This window comes from Lates calcarifer, linkage group LG18, assembly GCF_001640805.2.
Source record: "Lates calcarifer isolate ASB-BC8 linkage group LG18, TLL_Latcal_v3, whole genome shotgun sequence".
Classification (NCBI taxonomy): Eukaryota; Metazoa; Chordata; class Actinopteri; family Centropomidae; genus Lates; species Lates calcarifer.
In genome coordinates this window covers 9,370,531-9,388,129 of record NC_066850.1, presented here as the reverse complement: position 1 = coordinate 9,388,129, position 17,599 = coordinate 9,370,531, and the positions used below count along the sequence as shown (strand labels likewise).

Genomic DNA, 17,599 nt, shown 5'->3' with positions numbered 1-17,599 from the left:
TTGTGCCAGCATTGGCTTATGGGTTGCCATTATGCTTGGTCAATCAGTCAGCGAGTTGTTCCGAAACCTAGTTATCCAGTCAGTTGGAGAGTCACTCAGTAACTGAAACAGTCAGCCAGTCAAGCAGTCAGCCAGTAGCTGTGAGAACAGTCCAGCCAAGAGGCCAGTCACTCCCCAAAATCCTGATTATTTCCAGATGAGAGCCCAGACTGCTTGGCCTTGAGAGAACACACACACAGAAAAAAAGAGGAAGAGTGAGAGAGGATGGAGGGAGGGAAGGAGAGAGGAGGGAGGAGGCAACAGAAAATGAATAAAGTGAATGAAGGAATGATCCTCCACATTAAACCAGTGCACATGAGATGCTGAAACGTAACAGTCAGGCCGTTTTCATCCACCTTTGTGATGTTCATTTATGACTGTGACTGCATCCCTTGAGAGAGACAGAGCGTGACAAGAAGAGAGTGTGTGTTTAGTTGTGTGAGTGGACGTGCGTGTGAGGGTAATCAGCATGACGCAGTGGTGGGCTCTGCTCACCGTTGTTTACCTGTCCGTCTACCTGGCAGCCACTCAGCATCACAGGAAAGGTAGGTGGACTGCAACTCATCTGCTCCATGAATACAATTAGTCTATTTGCTTTCACAGGCCACATCAATCAAGATCATGTAAAAAGCTGATTTGCATACTTAAATGATCTCTTGTACACAAATTACAATGTTATTGCGTCCTCATTTAAAAGATACAAGCCTATTAGAAAACAAAAATAAACAGTCTCGATGGTTTAATCCTGTTGAATGTCTGCCCTTCTGTGAAAAAATGTGTTTATCTACTTGAGATAACGGGAACATTGTGACATGAAGGACATCAACAAATCATTTTCCAGGGAAAAGCGACTGGCCTGTTGTTACTGGATCTACTCGCTAAGGAAATTCCTTTCTCAACACTTGCATAGCTTCTTTTTCTTTTCTTTTTTTAAATAAGTCACATGATGCTCAAACCTACCACAGGAGCAGGGCCACTTACAGGATTTTAGAAACACTGAGGCGACTAGTAATTTTGAAGAGACTGAAACATAAACATTCTATTAATTTCCATATGTTTGAATGTCTCATGGTTTTACTACAAAGCTGCTGTCTGAGAGCTTGTTAGGGACTTTGTGTTGTTGTTTTTTAAGTGGGGTTATTTTTACCACTTTGAAGCAGTGGAACAAGCTGTAGATACCACACTGGCACATTACCAACTCAGAAACATTCACATGAACAAACATGTTAGCAAGCAGCTGTGAAATTTAACATAGCAACATTAGCACTCTTATTGAGTTGTGACTTTGTCTGTGTGCTGTCTGGTGCTGAATAGGTATGGTGTATTGTGGGTTTAAATGACAAACACCTCTTCAGTGTGCTTGCACTTAACGTTAACCATCAACTTTTCTCAATTGTGGGATGCTAGCATTACGTTGAACTTCCCCAGACTGCCGATACAACAGAAAGTCATGAGCATGCATATCTATATAACAACAGATTAGACTTGTGTGTCTCTATTATCCTGGTCATTTTTAGCAGTCTGGCAGTCCAACCTCGTCATAAACCACCAAAACTTTATGTTAAAGTAAAATAGTCCATTGGTGGTGAAGGGTTAAGCTTAAGCAAAGCTCAATGATCCTCCTTTATTCACTGTGAAAGAGAGTCCATGGAGGGTGAGTTGGGACCTGTAGAAACTGTATACTCTATGTGACCTCTCTCCATTATCTCCAGTTATCACCAGTGTCCCCGGTGTCCTCTGGCAACACTGAGTATCTTCATTACAGCGTAGCTTCTCATAATTTGGGCTCACAGTGGGAGTACTGATGGTGAAGTCTGTGTTTACATAGTAAATAGTTGCAAGTTTTGTATCAGCGTTGCTGCGTTTGTTTGGATTTCAGCAAACATTTGGAGGTGAATTGAAATGCTAAGCAGAGGCGATGATTTTATTCTCTCCTGTGTCCTTTTCACCCCCTTTTGCCAGAGGGATCCACACGTCCATTTTGTTTTTGTTTGTTTTTCCCCTCTCCTTCCCTCCTTCCCTCCCTCTCTGTCTCTCTCATCAAGACATCCCTCCAGCCAGGAGTACCATTTACCCCTCCTAATTAATGGATCGTTGTTGTTCCCTCATCTCCTTGCAAGCAGTTAGCGGGAGATTACAAGTTCCCTGCCTGTGCATAATGACATTGGGGGAAGCCATGCACTGATTGTTTGGAGCACTGGAGGAGGGAGGAGAAACAAGACGGATGAACAAGCTTTGAGCGAGCAGCGGGCAAAGCTGGGATGTTGTGAAGAAGGACATCTGTATTAAATATTCAAAATGAAAAAAGGACTAATCAGCTGGAAAATATTAATTGCCTTATGTTTGTTTGTCCCCCTGCATTAACATGTTAAAACTTTAATTTGAAATACTTACAAATCTCCTTTACTATGCAAATGGGGAACACGATGCAGGGGCATTCGATGAAGTTTTATGTTCACGCCATGACACCAGTGCATATACTTCTTTACAGAGACGGCATAATGTTTGAGTGTTTCTCATATTTCAAGATCTAATCCTTTCCTTGGGCTAGAAGCAGAAAAACATGAAAGATAAAAGACATTCACTTGAAAACTCTCTTTGCAAGTTTCAGGTCAAAGACCAGGAGAGGTCATCAGTGTTGATAGAGTGATCAGCCTGCCTCCCCCTCTATTTACTCTTTGTCGTATTATTTGTGTGTCTGAGTGTGAAATTTGTGCTCTTTATAGTGCCCTGCAAAATTCCCACATTGGAGTAGAAGAAGTAGTAGACCCTGGTATATACACTACATTTACAGATGTGAAAATTACAGCCATGCAGCTCCTCACCTGTCAGTGATGACACAAAATGACAATGATTCATGCATTCAAGAATGTTAAATCTCAGTTTGCCTCTCATTATAGAGTAAACTAGTGAGTGTCTATTATCCAGGGAGAGGTGATTGTATGAACAAAGGAGTGATTTTAGACACAACCACTAATTTATATGTCCTTCCAGAGCCTGCTTTTGCCTCCTGCCCAGCATTGGCTCTCAGCCTTTCCAACTGTTATCATTACCTGACCTCCACACCCACCTGTGCACCTGTTCCAAATCCCTTCATCAGATCCTCCCTATATATACTTGCACCGTTTCCTTCACTTCCCTGCCAGATTGCCTGTTGTGCAGCTCAGCCTTAGCATTCCAGTCTCTTTGTTCCTGCCTGCCTGTTGCCAAACTGTTTTTGCCTTTTTGTTTTAGAGTACCTGCTTGCCTCTAAGTCATACATTTGAGCCTTCTAGCACCCAGTTTTCTTAGATATTACAAAAGTGCAAAATCCATCTATTTCTTTTCCAAGTAGGGATTTTTTTATTTTTAGCTTTATAAATGTTACAAGACACATGATCTGCTTCTGGGTCTACAGTAAAGTCTACTCAAACCATGTGAGCATTAACCAGTAATAAAGTTTTTATTCCAAACTGCTGTTGCTGGTGTTAGAAACCTAAAACGGGCAGTTTTCTGCATGCTAAAGGTCTATTGTGTTACAGCGAACAATAACAGAGTCTGAGAAAACGTTTATGTAAATTACTGATTATTAATTTTAAATGTAAATCAGCACTAGGTTGGTCTCTGTGCTGTCATTTCCCTGCAGCTCCTCCATCCTCTCACAACATAGTTCTTGTTCTAATGAGCACACTTTCCCCTGGGTGTGGTTTTGTTTACATTGACAATGCCCCACTGAAGCTGTAGTGTCTCTTCAGTATCTAATGTGTACACAGGCATTACATTTGGGAGTCACTCTCAATGAGGAGAGTACATTTTCATCAAGTTGTGCACCCAAAGCTGCACATCAGTGTTGGATTTAGGGAAATGTTTTTAGTGTGTGCATGTGGTTAGAGCAAGTTTTTCAATTTTTATTTTATTTTTTTAATGGCCAATCCTGATCTTTTTTTGTGTCAGTTATCTTAGATTTGACTGAAAACATGAGGGGATTTTGTGTTTCCTCACCAGAAATCCAGGTATTGTTGAGAAACAACATGAGAGACATCTTGAAACAACCTTATGTCAGTTATGTATGGAAATACTAGCCCATTTATATAAAATATTTTATAAAGAATAGTAACGCACTTATATGATTTCTTGCAGAGAGTTAGATGAGAAAAACAATATGGTAATACCACTGTCATCTCAGTATGGTAACTATGACACTGGAGCTTGGAGACAGCTAGCTTAGCTTAGCATAAAGACTGCTCTTGTGAGTGTCAATAAAATATCCTACTTTTTTAAACAGGTTAATAGTGCAGTCTCTTTCACAAACACAAGACTTTTTACTATACTGCAGATAGTAGCTGGCTAGCTTAGTCCAAGGACTGTGTGTGAATTACATATGCTAGTTTGGTTACTTTGGACAGAGCCAGGCTAGCTGTTTTCCCCCTGTTTCCAGTCTCTGTGCCAAGCTATGCTAATCTGTTGTTGCAGTGACTTCATATTTAGCAGACATGAGAGTGCTATCAGTCTTTTAATCTAAAGCAAGAGGGCAAATAAAGGTATTTCCCAAAATGTCAAATTGTTCAGTTTAATTCATATACAGTTGGTAATGTGTCAAACATTTTTAAAGGTGGGTGGGGTTGGGGGACTTTGAACTCCTGGCCTCAAAAATCCTGTCTATGGCCCTGTTTGGATGGGGCCAATTGAAGAGGTGAAATATGCTGAGGATTACACAGATGTACCAAATTGGCTGGCTTATTTTACTGAGCTACAGGTTTTCTTTACATCCTGCATGGTGGATGGATTGCGAAAGCAAAGCATGAGCTGAGACTGGCAGTCACCCAAGCAGGAGGCAGGTACATGGGAAGATCAGCCAGTGCGTGCAGCTTTGGCTGGCCTCACAAATGCTATAAAGCTAAATGTATCTGGCCGTCGAGGCTGTGGGCAGCAGGGCTGATCATTACAGCAGAATTGGCATTGATGCTGTGGTAGGGTAGAGGGGAGGGGATTTGATCCAAATTCAGATGAAGCCCAGTGTTTATACTATATACCTCATTAAGATCTGTGTGTGTGATCTGTGTGTTGACTTACATGCTGAGCCAAGCACTGGATGGCAACAGAATATGTGAAGCAAAGGAAAAAGGAAGCGAGATTGCAGATGCTCAGAGGAAGTTTTACCTTACTTTAGTATGCTGTGAATCCCCTTTCAGCTTCAATCAAATTTACTTTTCACTTCACTCTCCTGAAGTGGTGTCACCAAATTGTCTCAGACAATAGAGGGAATCATATGAACATATTTAAAGCATCTGGGCAGCAAAATATTGAAGACAAATGGATTACTCTGCATCTTCTTTCTTTCTATTCAGCCTTGTTTAGACTTGACTCCAAAGACTTTCCATCACCAGTGGAAATATCTGCTCACTATCACACAGGGTTGTTATGGAAAAATACGAATGTAAATATGGTGTTGCTAGATCCAGGCTACTTCATAAATCATTCTTTTGACACAGCTATGGTCTTCTGATTTCATTAAGAATTTAGAGAATTTAGCCTTTATCTTACTTTTGCATTTTAAGCCAGTGAGTCAAAAGATAAGTTGCAGCTTAAACTCTTTTATATGCTGCCTCTCTGAGGAAATTTTCACTTTTCTCATTTGTTTTGAATATTGCTCACAGGGTTTTCAGTGGGTTCTCATACATAGCATGAACTGAATTTCAATGTCTTAAAGAGATCATGTCACTAGATTACAGGCATATGGTGGAAGGTGTGAAAAGTCCTTTAAGTAAGAGTAGCACTGAAAATTAAGTATAAGCGGAGAATGCAGATAAAATAAAATGCAAATCTTAATGTGCTTATTTTGAAGAGATGTATACTTTTATTCAAAAATAAACTATATTATAGCTATAACTATGACTATGCTAGATTAAATTAATGCTCCACTAAACTTTTTTGATTAACAATGGCTGGGATGACTGTACATAACATGCAGGAGGTCGCTCATAGTGATGAACCCACAGAGAATTATCTCCTAAGCCTGCAGTTCTCTTCAAATCTACGGAGCGTTTTAGTGTTCCTAAGCTAATTGTTTTGGTTTTATGTCCCACAAATTAGTTTATTCTCACTGCTTTAATTAACCTAATTTCCAAACGCAGCAGGCGGATGTTTTTGGTAAGAAATCAGGAATTAGTGGAGCAGCTTTAAAGGTGCTATATGTAAGTTTTTGCTATCGCGACATAGCAACATTAGCATAAAGAGCTGTTACTCACTGTGTTTACAAGAATATGCTCTTCCTCTTCCTCCTCTCATGTTGGATTGAGGGCAGACTGGGTGCTATAGTGACTCACTATTGCAATGCCATATTACAAGGGGCCAAGGGTCATGGCTAGCTGGTTAGCATGAGAAAAGAAGTGATAGAAAAACAAAATGAGAGTTAACATTGACATTTCTTCTAGACTGGGAAGTACACAGCTGTTATTGCTAACACTGGCTATGCAGCAATAGCAAAAATATAAAAGTGTAGTACCTTTAGAAAGGTAAATTCTCATATGTGTAATATTCTTATCTTTCAGTTTATTGATTGTTTTGATTAATTAGTGCGTCAGATATTAGAAATGAAATCACACCTGAAATGTAAAAGAATAAGGTTATATATCAAAAAATAACACTACAAGAGTACCATGACCTAGTATCTGAGTAAATGTACTTAGTTCCTTTCCACCTCTGGACAAGAGGTGTGTGACCATTGGAATTGCCTCTAGTTATCACCTCCCCAGTAAAATATGGATTTCATGGTATTTTATCATAGAGATGAGGCAGCAGTAACTGTTTCCGCTAGCTGAGAGCGAGGGGTTTCATTCCAGCCCTATCTGGACACCTCAGATTGCAGGGGCCCCTGGTCTGCTACACATATGGACTCGCACTTTGAAATCCGACCAAATGAGGTCAGTTACACCTGCCCTTCTGTTAGCGAAGATATCTCACCTCTGGATGCACCGGCCACTGCCACTTGTAAATATGGGAGCATCTGTGACTCAGGTCGAAGACCAATTACCCTCTGCACAGCTGGAGCCAGATCCCCTCTCACCTGCATAATATTTGAGCAGTAATGAATCTGTGTTTATTCAACCTCTGGCCCACCCACATGCATGCTATGTTGAATAATGTGGTGCTTAATATCTGGAATAGGAGGGAGATCCTCTAATCCAATTTCCTCTTCTCGTGTGTTCTAGCTCTGTATCCATCTGCCTATAGAATAAAGCGTGGGACATATTCGCTGATCAACCCCATGTTCCAGCGCTCAGTGGAAGACGTCAACCTGCTTTTTGAGGTCAGTTTAGTTCCTGTGGGTTTAGAGGAGTTGAAATGGCTCATGATTTGGTGGTTCTTTACTGGAAACCTATTTAAATATGTTGACAATGTGCATAGAAGCTGTTCAAATCCCACATTCATGGTGCATATTACAACTGCTGAAAGCTCTTGGTTAAAAAAAATAGAAAGGAAAACACTATGTACCCCTGCTAATCATTAGCAGAGATGTGAAATATGTGTTTACACAAAGTCTTACTGACACTGAAGAAAACAAGATTTATTAATATCTCATGACGTCTTAAGTTCACATCACAAGTATGTAAAGTAAATAGTTCTTTGGTAGATGCCTATATATAGACCTAATTAGCAAGTTAGTTGTCTAGTTGGTTTTGCAGTGTAAATGCATTGTTTCATACAGGACCTGTATCTCCCAGATTCTGCTGGCTGGAATGCAGATTGACGGTGAAGAACACACTATGCTGATCCCAGATGAGGAGCTGGCCTCCCTGAGGTGCGTGGAGAAGCTAGAGGTCATTTGTGAGGACGTCCTGCCCAAGAGTCTCTCCGAGATCCGCCACCTGGCAGCGGAGCTCGCCCAGCGTCGGCAGCCTCTGAGCTGGCAGGACTTCGAGAGGACGGTGCTGACCCTGGTGTACGCCATTCAGACGCTGGCTCGACTCAGCAACCAGCAGCAGAGAGAGGCGTGGATGGATACAACGATCCAGCTCTTCAGAGCTGTTCAAAAGGACCTCAGACCTTCTTAAGGAAGAATCAGAAGATGTAATTATTTTTAAAAGTCATTCTTGTGGTGATGTGTTTCTTTCACTTGCTTATGTTCACCCATGCTTTTTTAATTATCCAGAGCCTATTTTAATACGTGGTAGTGTGTGACACTACAGCTCTAAATTTCATGCATAGTCTACAACTGTATATATACAAACTATATACAGGATGTACTATAATACTTGCCATAATATAGTCTTTTTTTGTATACTTACTAGCTTTCACAGGGGTTGTGGTTTAACTGAAGTGGACCTTCAGTTAAGATTTATTTTTGTTGAGGTACTCTGTCCATGAATTAATTTTCATGCTCAAGAAAACCACACACTTTGCTGTTTTATACAAATACGAATTGATGCAGTTTATGAGCTTTTAGTCAAACTTCAACTCTGGAATGCCACTGCAGATTAAACTTCATGACTTCCAAAGCTTTAATCCTTTTTTGGTTTGTTTTTTGCAATCCACTTGAAATTCTCTCACCACCATTTTTTTTTTTTTTTTTTGGCAGCAACTGCTGCTTTTCCTTAGTGCAATCTATTGTTGCACACCAATGTATATATAAGCACATATATTACTAAAAACATTTTATCTACAGTAGCTCTACAGGCTTCAAATAATTTAATTAAATTGCCATAATACTGTATATAACTCCTCTCAGCTCCTGAAGGTGGGTTTGCTTTTCTCTTTCACTTTCTTACTTTCCACTTATTTGTTCACTGTGTGGAAATGAGATAAAACTGACAAAGTATCTGAGCTCCTCTGAGCCATATATTTGTGCCATGGCCTCATTAGTCAAGTGTGTCCCAGTGTGTTCTAATCAACATAAACATGCTTGCAGTCTTAACAGGCACCAGGGCACTTGGCAGACCTACATCACAGACGTTGGCACTTGACTACTCACAAATACTGCAAGTGATGGTCATAGCATTTAAGTTTGCATGCTGACTTTTGTAATTATATTGATCTTTAATCTACTTTAAAAAGGATTAAATATGCAAAAACAAACTATAAACAGCAGGTTAGGTTGCTAACGCTGTGCCGACTCATCTCCATTCCTATGCTGCTCGCACGTTTGATGTCATGAAATAACTTTAGGCATTAAATGCTTTGCTCTGTCTAGAAAGGATTGCTCAGTTCATTTGATTTACCAGTAAAAGCCCTTTGAATGAGAACCACAGATTTGTACTTAAGAGTCTGTGTACATCAATACGTCTGATTGCTCATTTGAGTAAACTGTAAAATGTTTGTACCCATTCCCCCACTCATTATGGGAAATAGGTACTTGCTGTAATAGGCTTTCGTGCCGTTCACTCATCTTGGAGTAGAGTATATATCTGGTTTGTGTTGTTTTCCCTCCTTCAGTCAATTGGTTTTACATTAGCTCAGTATTTTGATCTTAATTCCAGCTTATATGCTCACATCCAGCTCTGGAAAGGTTGATCTCCCAGTGTTTGTTGTTTCCAGCTACATATTCCCCCCACAGCATTTTAATTTCTTGAAAGTGTATATGATGATCAGAGGATTTTTGCAGTCTTTTTCTCAGCATGTCAGCATTCATACTGGCACTGACTTGGGGGGAGGGGGTGATTGATGAGGGAGTGAAGACTGTAGGGGCAGGAATTTCCTTCCAGAGACGGAGGATAAGCCTCCACTCCGTGCATTGCTCTAACGATGATGATGATGAGTTTGGGGATGTTTCTGGCCACTACTTGACAGAGCGTTAAGAAGCCGGGATATTGAAGAAAACAGTACAGCTTATTTTCATTCCTAGAATTGAGTCTGACAGCACTGAGTTTCATTAGAGCATTCCCATGCTTAAAACCTCTGCGTTCCATGTATTATATTCTCAGATTGTAATGCCTCACAGTTCTGGGTAGTATTGTTATGCACTTCTGATATGAAGCACAAGAAATGTCCTCACATCAAACCAAATCAAAATTGTATGTCCACATGATTCATTTCTTAAACTTAAAATGCTTGCGGCAGATTTTGTTCTAGGTTTAATGCAGATGAGCGTCTCTGCGGGCTGAGTTGTACAAAGTGTGATATCGTCTGACATTAACTGAGCCAGTCATTTAATTTTGCTCTATACCTCCATCCAATATGCAAAATATTAGTAACATGCAGCCCCTTTTTGCACAGCCCACACCTTAATTGCCTCACTAATCACACTGCGTCTCTTTATCTCCATCTCCTCCTCTGTGATTGTGGTGCAGATTTAATAAGAAAAATGAGGCTTTTACCTGGGTTATTGACTTTATCAGTGTCCTTCATGAGAGATGAGATGATATTTTATCCATTTAGTGCATTATCCATAAATGTCATGTAATACCCTTCAGAAGCATAAAGCATGTTGAGAGAGCAGCACCAAGTGGCTGCAGACAGAACTGCTGCCTGCTGTGTTCTCTATCTGAAACTTCACGTCCTCAGAGCTTGTAAAATTTTGTCATCTAACATCTTCATTTCTGCCCATTTGTGACGTACCCACAATATTACTGAGAAAAATAAAAATGTCCCAGGTACCATTTCCCATGAATAAGCTCTGATCATAACTGCATTATGTCTGGATTAGGACATGATACCATTTGGTGCAATGTAATTATTAAATGATCACTAATGACTCTCAGTGAAGATGATCATCTGCCCACAATTCAAAACCGAAATGAAAAAACATGAGTTCACACTGCATTAATATGGATCAGCAAAAATATTTCACAAGACATCATGTACCAGTGTAAATGCGGGAAGCTAATAATATGTATTATTGTAGCGGTTGGTATTGTTATGGGCCAAAAATAATCATCCAGTCACAAGAAATTGTTATCGCTAAATGACATGGTACTGAAACACACAGCCTTTAAATTATTATATACAAAGCAATAAAACAAAAATGGACTTTACCTTCAGTCTTACCTTAATAACATCAACTGTTACAAGCCCTATGAGTGTTTTTATGAAACAATAATTTAGCTTTGTACCAAGCATCTGTATTTAAACTTGTTTTACCTCTGTGTAAAACATGCTCACTAGGTGGCAGCATTTCCAAACCTGATCCTCTGTTGGATCCTCACTCATGTTATGATTTTACATTTGTTATTGATTTGTGCACATATTGTGAAGAATAACGGGACCAAAGTGATTTAAACTAATAATACAACATGCAATAGTAATACTCCTCTTTTACTCCTATTCCTAAGTCCATGTTGTGCATATGAGTACAACATGAAGACTATATTAGGAGCTCTTGAACTCATTACAATATATTTTTGTTGCGCTGACACAAAGTGTGGGCTGCCACAAGAGCAACAACGTGGCATTTCTGATTTGATTCTTTTCTCTCTCTCTCTCTCTCTTGCTCTCTCTTATTTTTGGGGTGTTTTTGTGTCTGAGGCATTCTAATTGGAGCTGAATCTTGTCAACACTGCAACGTGTCTTTCCTGTTGGAAATATTTTGTGATCACCTCCAGCTGAACACCCAGTTGTTTTAACTCGAGCTTATCAGCTGCATATGTTTTCCCCACAGCTGTCAGGCATAATTTTCATGCTTCAAATCTCACTCTACTGCCAGAAAGGGACCGATGAGACATCTGAATGTGTCACATATACACACACTGTGCTTTTCTGCACCAAATTAAACAGCTCAATACCTTAACCATGTGGCTTATAAATGACTGCATGGCAACCTACCATTAAAAAAAAAGATTCAATGGATTTTCCCCTGTCTGCCAGTCAGATGACTTATGCAGTTTAGCTTGGCGTCGTCTCCCCGGATATTATGAGAAAATAATTCAGGATCTCGATCTCAAGCATCAAACGCTGCAGCCACACCATTAAAAACATTCCTCTGGCAAAAATTAGCAACAGCCCATACATGGTAGATTTTCTTCTTTGAAGAGCCTCTGACACGATATGCTCATGTGGAAAATGTAGTTTTCATACACAAACAGGGCTTCTTTTTTTTAAATCAGGGCAAATCACTGTCATTACAAGAAGGAATAACACACAGAATGACGGCTGTGACTCAAGAACTCCAGATGTAACATCTGCATTTTGGGAAGTGATTTATGAGCTTCGGCCACAAACAGGATGAGGTCAACGTGTACCCGTCAGCTGGTGTCATGCCAGTGTCTTGAGTGGGTGATTTTGGAGTTGTCTTGCATTGCTAATACCAGTTTAACCGACACCACCTTGCATTGACTGGAATCTGGATTTTAATAGTACTCTCTTAAGGATTTAGCACTATAGCAGTTCATCAGTTGAAACCACAACTCTGGAAACAAGTCATGGTCATTCTTGCAGCCCTGTTATTCTAATGTGGCTAATGCGGCAGTGTATAATAGTAGCAGAGGCTAGCAAAGAGATGGTGCCAGTGGGGGAAACTGCAGAGGGGTTGGACAGATGATGGATGGATAGATGATAGATGGATGGATGGACAGAGGTGGGATGCATTTTGTGAGGGAGTGGAATATCTCACTGTGTCAGAGAACCAATAACACAGCGTGAGCGAGGGCAGGCAGGCTGCTCAAAACAGCCTCCTGTTCTCTCTGGCTTCCAGGAATCAGCACAGAATTTCACCAAAATATCACAACAGCTGGGAGACTCAGTCGGGGGAAATCACACAGCACGAATGAAGCAGAAGAAACAATGCTGTGTGGATTATTATTGTCCCAATACCCTTGGAGTCCTCAAATTATCAATGTTTCTGTCAATACCTTGTTTATTTATCTCATTCAGCGCATACAAGTAAAGCTGCCGCAGCTCTCACAACAATTCCAGTTCTGAGATATTTTTCAGCTTTCCCACCAAATAGAGTTTTTGATAAAGAAGTGGGAGAATGTTGGCAGGCCATGGGACAGAGGACAGTGCTCTTGAATGCTCCAAAAATCTTATCAGACATTGTTATGAGGAGGTGCAGGATTCACATGGGAGTTGTGGTATGCTGTGTTTCAGCACAGCTCCCTCAGGTCCCTAATTTGATTTGGCTTGGTGCAGTCCAGCCACAGGTGGAGTGGCCTCCAGCAGTCCATGAAAGCCTGATAATGACAGCGTATTCGTGATTGATGCTGCTGCTGCGTGTGGATAATGTCCATGGCGCGATTATGTTGGTGTCTTATCACAGACCCTCTTTAAATCTTTTTCATCTAGATGGAATTTGTCTTAATCACACGTGTCTTTATCAGTCTACATGAGGATTGTTTTAAAGGGGTGATTTGTAAGTTATCTCTGGATTAGGGTTAGGGTTAGGGTTTCTTGTCAGGAGCGGGTGGTTGTGATGGCCGCTTGCTAAGAGCCTCAGCCACTGTTGCCACAATACAAGAGGTTAGAATACGTCCTCTGAGCAGTGTTATTTTTTCGGGGCTGTCTGGATGCTACAGTGAGTCACTATCAGAAAGTGATGAGATGCTGGCTAGCATGCTAACTTCAGTAGGAGATAGAACTTGAAGCAAAACATTGCCATTGCTTTCCAACAGCAGCTCTACAAAAAGCTATTAATGCTAATGATGGCTATGTAGCAATAGTAAAGCTTACAAAAGGCTCCTTTAAAGCTGCACAAATTAATATTTTCATATTAATGTGCCAAATGACTATGTGTAATGTGAAAGTGGTCACTCATAGTAAAATACCCCCAGAGATTTTTTCCTATTTTTTATTTTTAACCAAATTCTGCAATCACCACAGCATGCTGTAGCCTATTACTGCTTTTTAGCTCATTATTTTGGTTTTATGACCTGTGGACTTAGATTCTCTCTGCCCTCATCAACCCTTCTTCCACATGTAGCAGACAGCTGTTATTTCCTTCCACAACCAGATTAAAAGTGAAAAATGAATGTTAATGTTGCTCATTGTCTGCCAAATGCTAACAGCTGTTTGCTAAGGAGATAATATGTCTTAATATTTTGTGCTTATAGTTTTTCTGCTGCCCCCAAGTGGACAATGTGATCAATAAATACTGCTTTAAATTAGGCTTCAGCAGTATTCAGCCAGTCACAGCACAAAAGTGGAAGAGCCTCATCTTTATCTCTTGCAGTAAACAGCATTGTACTCACTTGGCAGAGAGCCATGACAGCAGTAAAATCACATTAAAGTCTTGCAAGAAATGTCGGCCGTGACAAATGGCATTTTCCATCTCATGTTCTCCACACAGCTCTTTGCCTTGTCATTTACTGAAGACATGTAGGATTAACAGAGACAATTTAAACAGAAAAAAACAGGAGTTCATATTCTGATTGTGATGTTCTTCAGATGTGTTATGTGTGTTGTCTTGAGCTGGCCCTCTAATAGGGGTCTGCAGATTCAGTCAAATGTCTCCTGTCATGTTCAAATCCAAGGCTTGTTAATGAAATGTTATGGCAGATGGGGAAGAGAGTAAGACCCCAAATCACTGCAGTTCAAAGCTTCTTTGACCCCAACCACCCTGTAACTGAATGACTGATTATCCTCAACATTGCCTCACATAACCACTAAGCCATTTTATTCCTTATTCCTTGTAACAGAATCCTTGTGTCTTAGCTCCATGTGGCCACATTAGCAGACATGCTTTTGATATAAACCCTCATATAAAGTTTCATAGAACTCTAATATTCAGAACTGTGGGCTGCAGAAAAGCCATAGCCAGAATCCTCCCTAATATAGCTCTGCAAATTTGCAAACTTATCCTTGCAGTAAAGTCTGGACTAAGTGTGGGCCAAAGATAGACCCTGGCGGGACTCCGTGGAACCAGATTCTGCCTGTTTGAGTAATGAGTAAACAACCTAGGCTTGAGAGGTGGGACTCGTGGGTATAATCCATTGTGTAAACACAGCGAAATATTCGATTTCCTCTTCAGAAAATGAATGTTTGTTGATACTCAGCCTCGCTTCCGTTGAACTCAGTGGTAAGTGATACAGCAACAGCAGGTGGCTGAGACTCACACCCTTGACTGTAAATGAATTCAGCTCAACACAGCTCGGCTCTCTGGCACTTTTCCCTGTTTAGAGAAGAATTAATCATTAAGTGACTCCAAGGATCAGTGGTCTGCCAGCTTTGTTTTAACTGCAGCCATCTTAGTTTGCTTTTAATGGACGTCATGCTTCAGCGTAAACACGTTCAGGAAACGAAGCGTCAGAACAGGGAATAGCAGTGTTTGTTTCTCAAAGAGCAAATCCTGAAATGCAGTTCATCTCTGTGTGTGTTTGTGTATGTGTGTGTGTGTATGTGAGTCTGGCCGAGTGACCGGAGGCCGCCTGCCTGCCTGCCTGCCTGCCTGCCTGCCTGCCCCATTATGTGTTTGGTGTCAAACTGACTGTGAAGAAGTGTACAGGGCCCCTGGGAGTCGTATACCAACCGCTAACTCACACTTTGCTTATGCTCTCATTTCTCCACACTGATCTGATTTGTATATCATCTGTATACGCTCTTGAGGTATACTAAACTGTGCTGGCAAATGTCCTCGCCCTCACCCTGGACTTACCCTAGAAGGACATGTCACCGCTTCAACTTCCTGCATCATCCCAACTCTTTGGCTTTGTTTTCCTCTACAGAAAAGGAAACATGTTTATGAGAAACAAATGATAGAAAACAAAGACAACAGAGATTCATTGGCCTCCAGTTGCAGTTTACAACAGTCTTGATTTGAAGAAACAGATGCGAGTAGTCACAAAGTGGCTCTGCAGATGCTTTCAGTTTGGAAGTTGGACCGCAAACACTATACTCACCACACAGCAGACAGACGCTGGCTCTGAAATGTGGGACTGACTGTTCATTGCTTTTTTCTTTCAGTATCCCACCTTTTCTCCACTCTCAGATCTACTGAATATTTTACAGTGAGAAGAATCTATAATTGATGTTTTAATGAGCTCAAGAATTGTTTGCTTGTAGGTCTTCCTTTCAAAAACACAAGCATATATGGTCAAAGTCCTCCGGTGCTGTTGTCTGCCCTCCCACAGAAGCCGGCCAACTTTACCCAGGAAATCCTCGTCTGGTTGAGATGCCAGGGCTGCCCAGAGTCCCATAGCAGGTTTTTTTAGTCCGGAACACATGAGATACAGGCACATGCTTTTCATCAGTGTTCATCACTGGCCACAGACACTTCGCATATGATCAAACAAAAACAACAAAACCAATGCTGCTTATGTTAGCTGACTGAATAATCAGCATAAATTTGGTGGTCTGTTTTTAACACTGACCTATGAGTATGATTATGTGCTTCATTTACATGCCTTACTATGCATGGCTGGCTCTGCATGGCCAAGAGCAGAAGTTTTTAGATGTACGTGAAATCAATACTGATGTGGATTTGTTGTGCAGGTCTTGGCCTAAAAACAGCAACCTCCATAAACCTCCTAAAAAATTTTAGAAAGTTATTATTACAGAATTTGACAGTTGAGCTATTTAATATTCTGTATGCTGATTCAGTAACACTGGTTGCTTATATGCATATCATGAGTTGATATCTAGGCTCTGTACAGTCAGTGTTAGTGTGCTTGGCAAATGTCAAAGCTTTATGGCTGCTGATGATTTTATTGCTCTCCCACACAGTGAGTGAAACTGTGGCCATGTCCCTGTAAGTAAAAACTAATAGTGTTTCTAAATAGCATTTATTTACACTTACAATAAACAGTGATAAAATGAGAAGCTGCATCATCAAAACATAACCTAACCTTGGCTTAAGCTTTAGTTGATCATGTTCCAGTTGTCAGTTGCTAATAAACAACAGGTTTCTTTAAACTAGGCAGCAGGCAGCTGTCAACACTATGAAGGCTAGCACAGTCTAGCAGCTAGTGCAAACTGGCTGCTTTCAAACTGAATTTCTTCCCCCTAGACTTTAATATTTTTTGTTGATCTTTTTTTCTGCATGTCTCTTCTTGTTGCTCTTTCTCCTTTACTCTTTTCTCCACTTTAAACTCACATGGTCAAAACACATTATTAGCTCTTGGTGGGACTATGATTATTTCCATGCATTTGTCCTGTGTGCATTAATTTCTTGAGTGACCATTTCAGCCCTGCTCAATATGCACACTGCAATTCTGCACTACGTGAGTTTGCTGACTGACATGCATTAATGCCGCAGGGCGTTTCATTAGGTCCCGCATATGGAGACACAGCAAAGTGACCCCTCTCCTGCTGTAAGGATGGACGCACTTGTGGCAGATGGATGTCCAACCCAATTTTGGTATTGAGACAAAGATGTCCGCCCCACACACCCCCTGGGAAAATGAGTCCACAGGTTAATGCTGGGTTTATCGATCAGAGCCTTGAATGGGATTACCTGTGAGCATTCCCGATCCTTCACTCAGCTAATTAGCACTATTCATCTACTTGGGGTACAGACAGTCCCATGGTACTCACAGGGTGGAACTAATTAAACGCTGTGGTTCTATATGGCCCCTCGATGCTGCCCTCCTCCTCTTTTACTTAAAGCCTTGGACACTTCATGGGGGTTGGGTGAAGCAGTTCTTTTGGTCTGTAGATGTGTGCTGGGTTTGATTATTGATCTGGACCTGAAGTCATCCCTGCTTGAATGTTTAGATGT

At 40.8% G+C, this 17,599-nt stretch overlaps 1 protein-coding gene across 1 annotated transcript; it reads left to right on the top strand.

Annotated features, from left to right (window-relative positions):
• Positions 1 to 317: 317 nt before the first annotated feature.
• LOC108886194 (protein FAM180A) lies at positions 318 to 8,523 on the top strand. Its single transcript, XM_018680912.2, has 3 exons — positions 318 to 584; positions 7,230 to 7,327; positions 7,743 to 8,523. Exons 1-3 carry the CDS (start codon positions 509 to 511, stop codon positions 8,070 to 8,072), a joined length of 504 nt encoding a protein of 167 aa, XP_018536428.1. The 5' UTR covers positions 318 to 508; the 3' UTR covers positions 8,073 to 8,523.
• The last annotated feature ends 9,076 nt before the right edge of the window (positions 8,524 to 17,599 follow it).

What these genes read in the sequence shown, in the direction of transcription:
- LOC108886194 (XM_018680912.2), top strand. Translation starts at nt 509, where the DNA reads ATGACGCAGTGGTGGGCTCTGCTCACCGTTGTTTACCTGTCCGTCTAC. An exon ending in CACTCAGCATCACAGGAAAG is followed by an intron (nt 585 to 7,229) that starts GTAGGTGGACTG and finishes CGTGTGTTCTAG; the next exon opens with CTCTGTATCCATCTGCCTAT. An exon ending in ACGTCAACCTGCTTTTTGAG is followed by an intron (nt 7,328 to 7,742) that starts GTCAGTTTAGTT and finishes TGTATCTCCCAG; the next exon opens with ATTCTGCTGGCTGGAATGCA.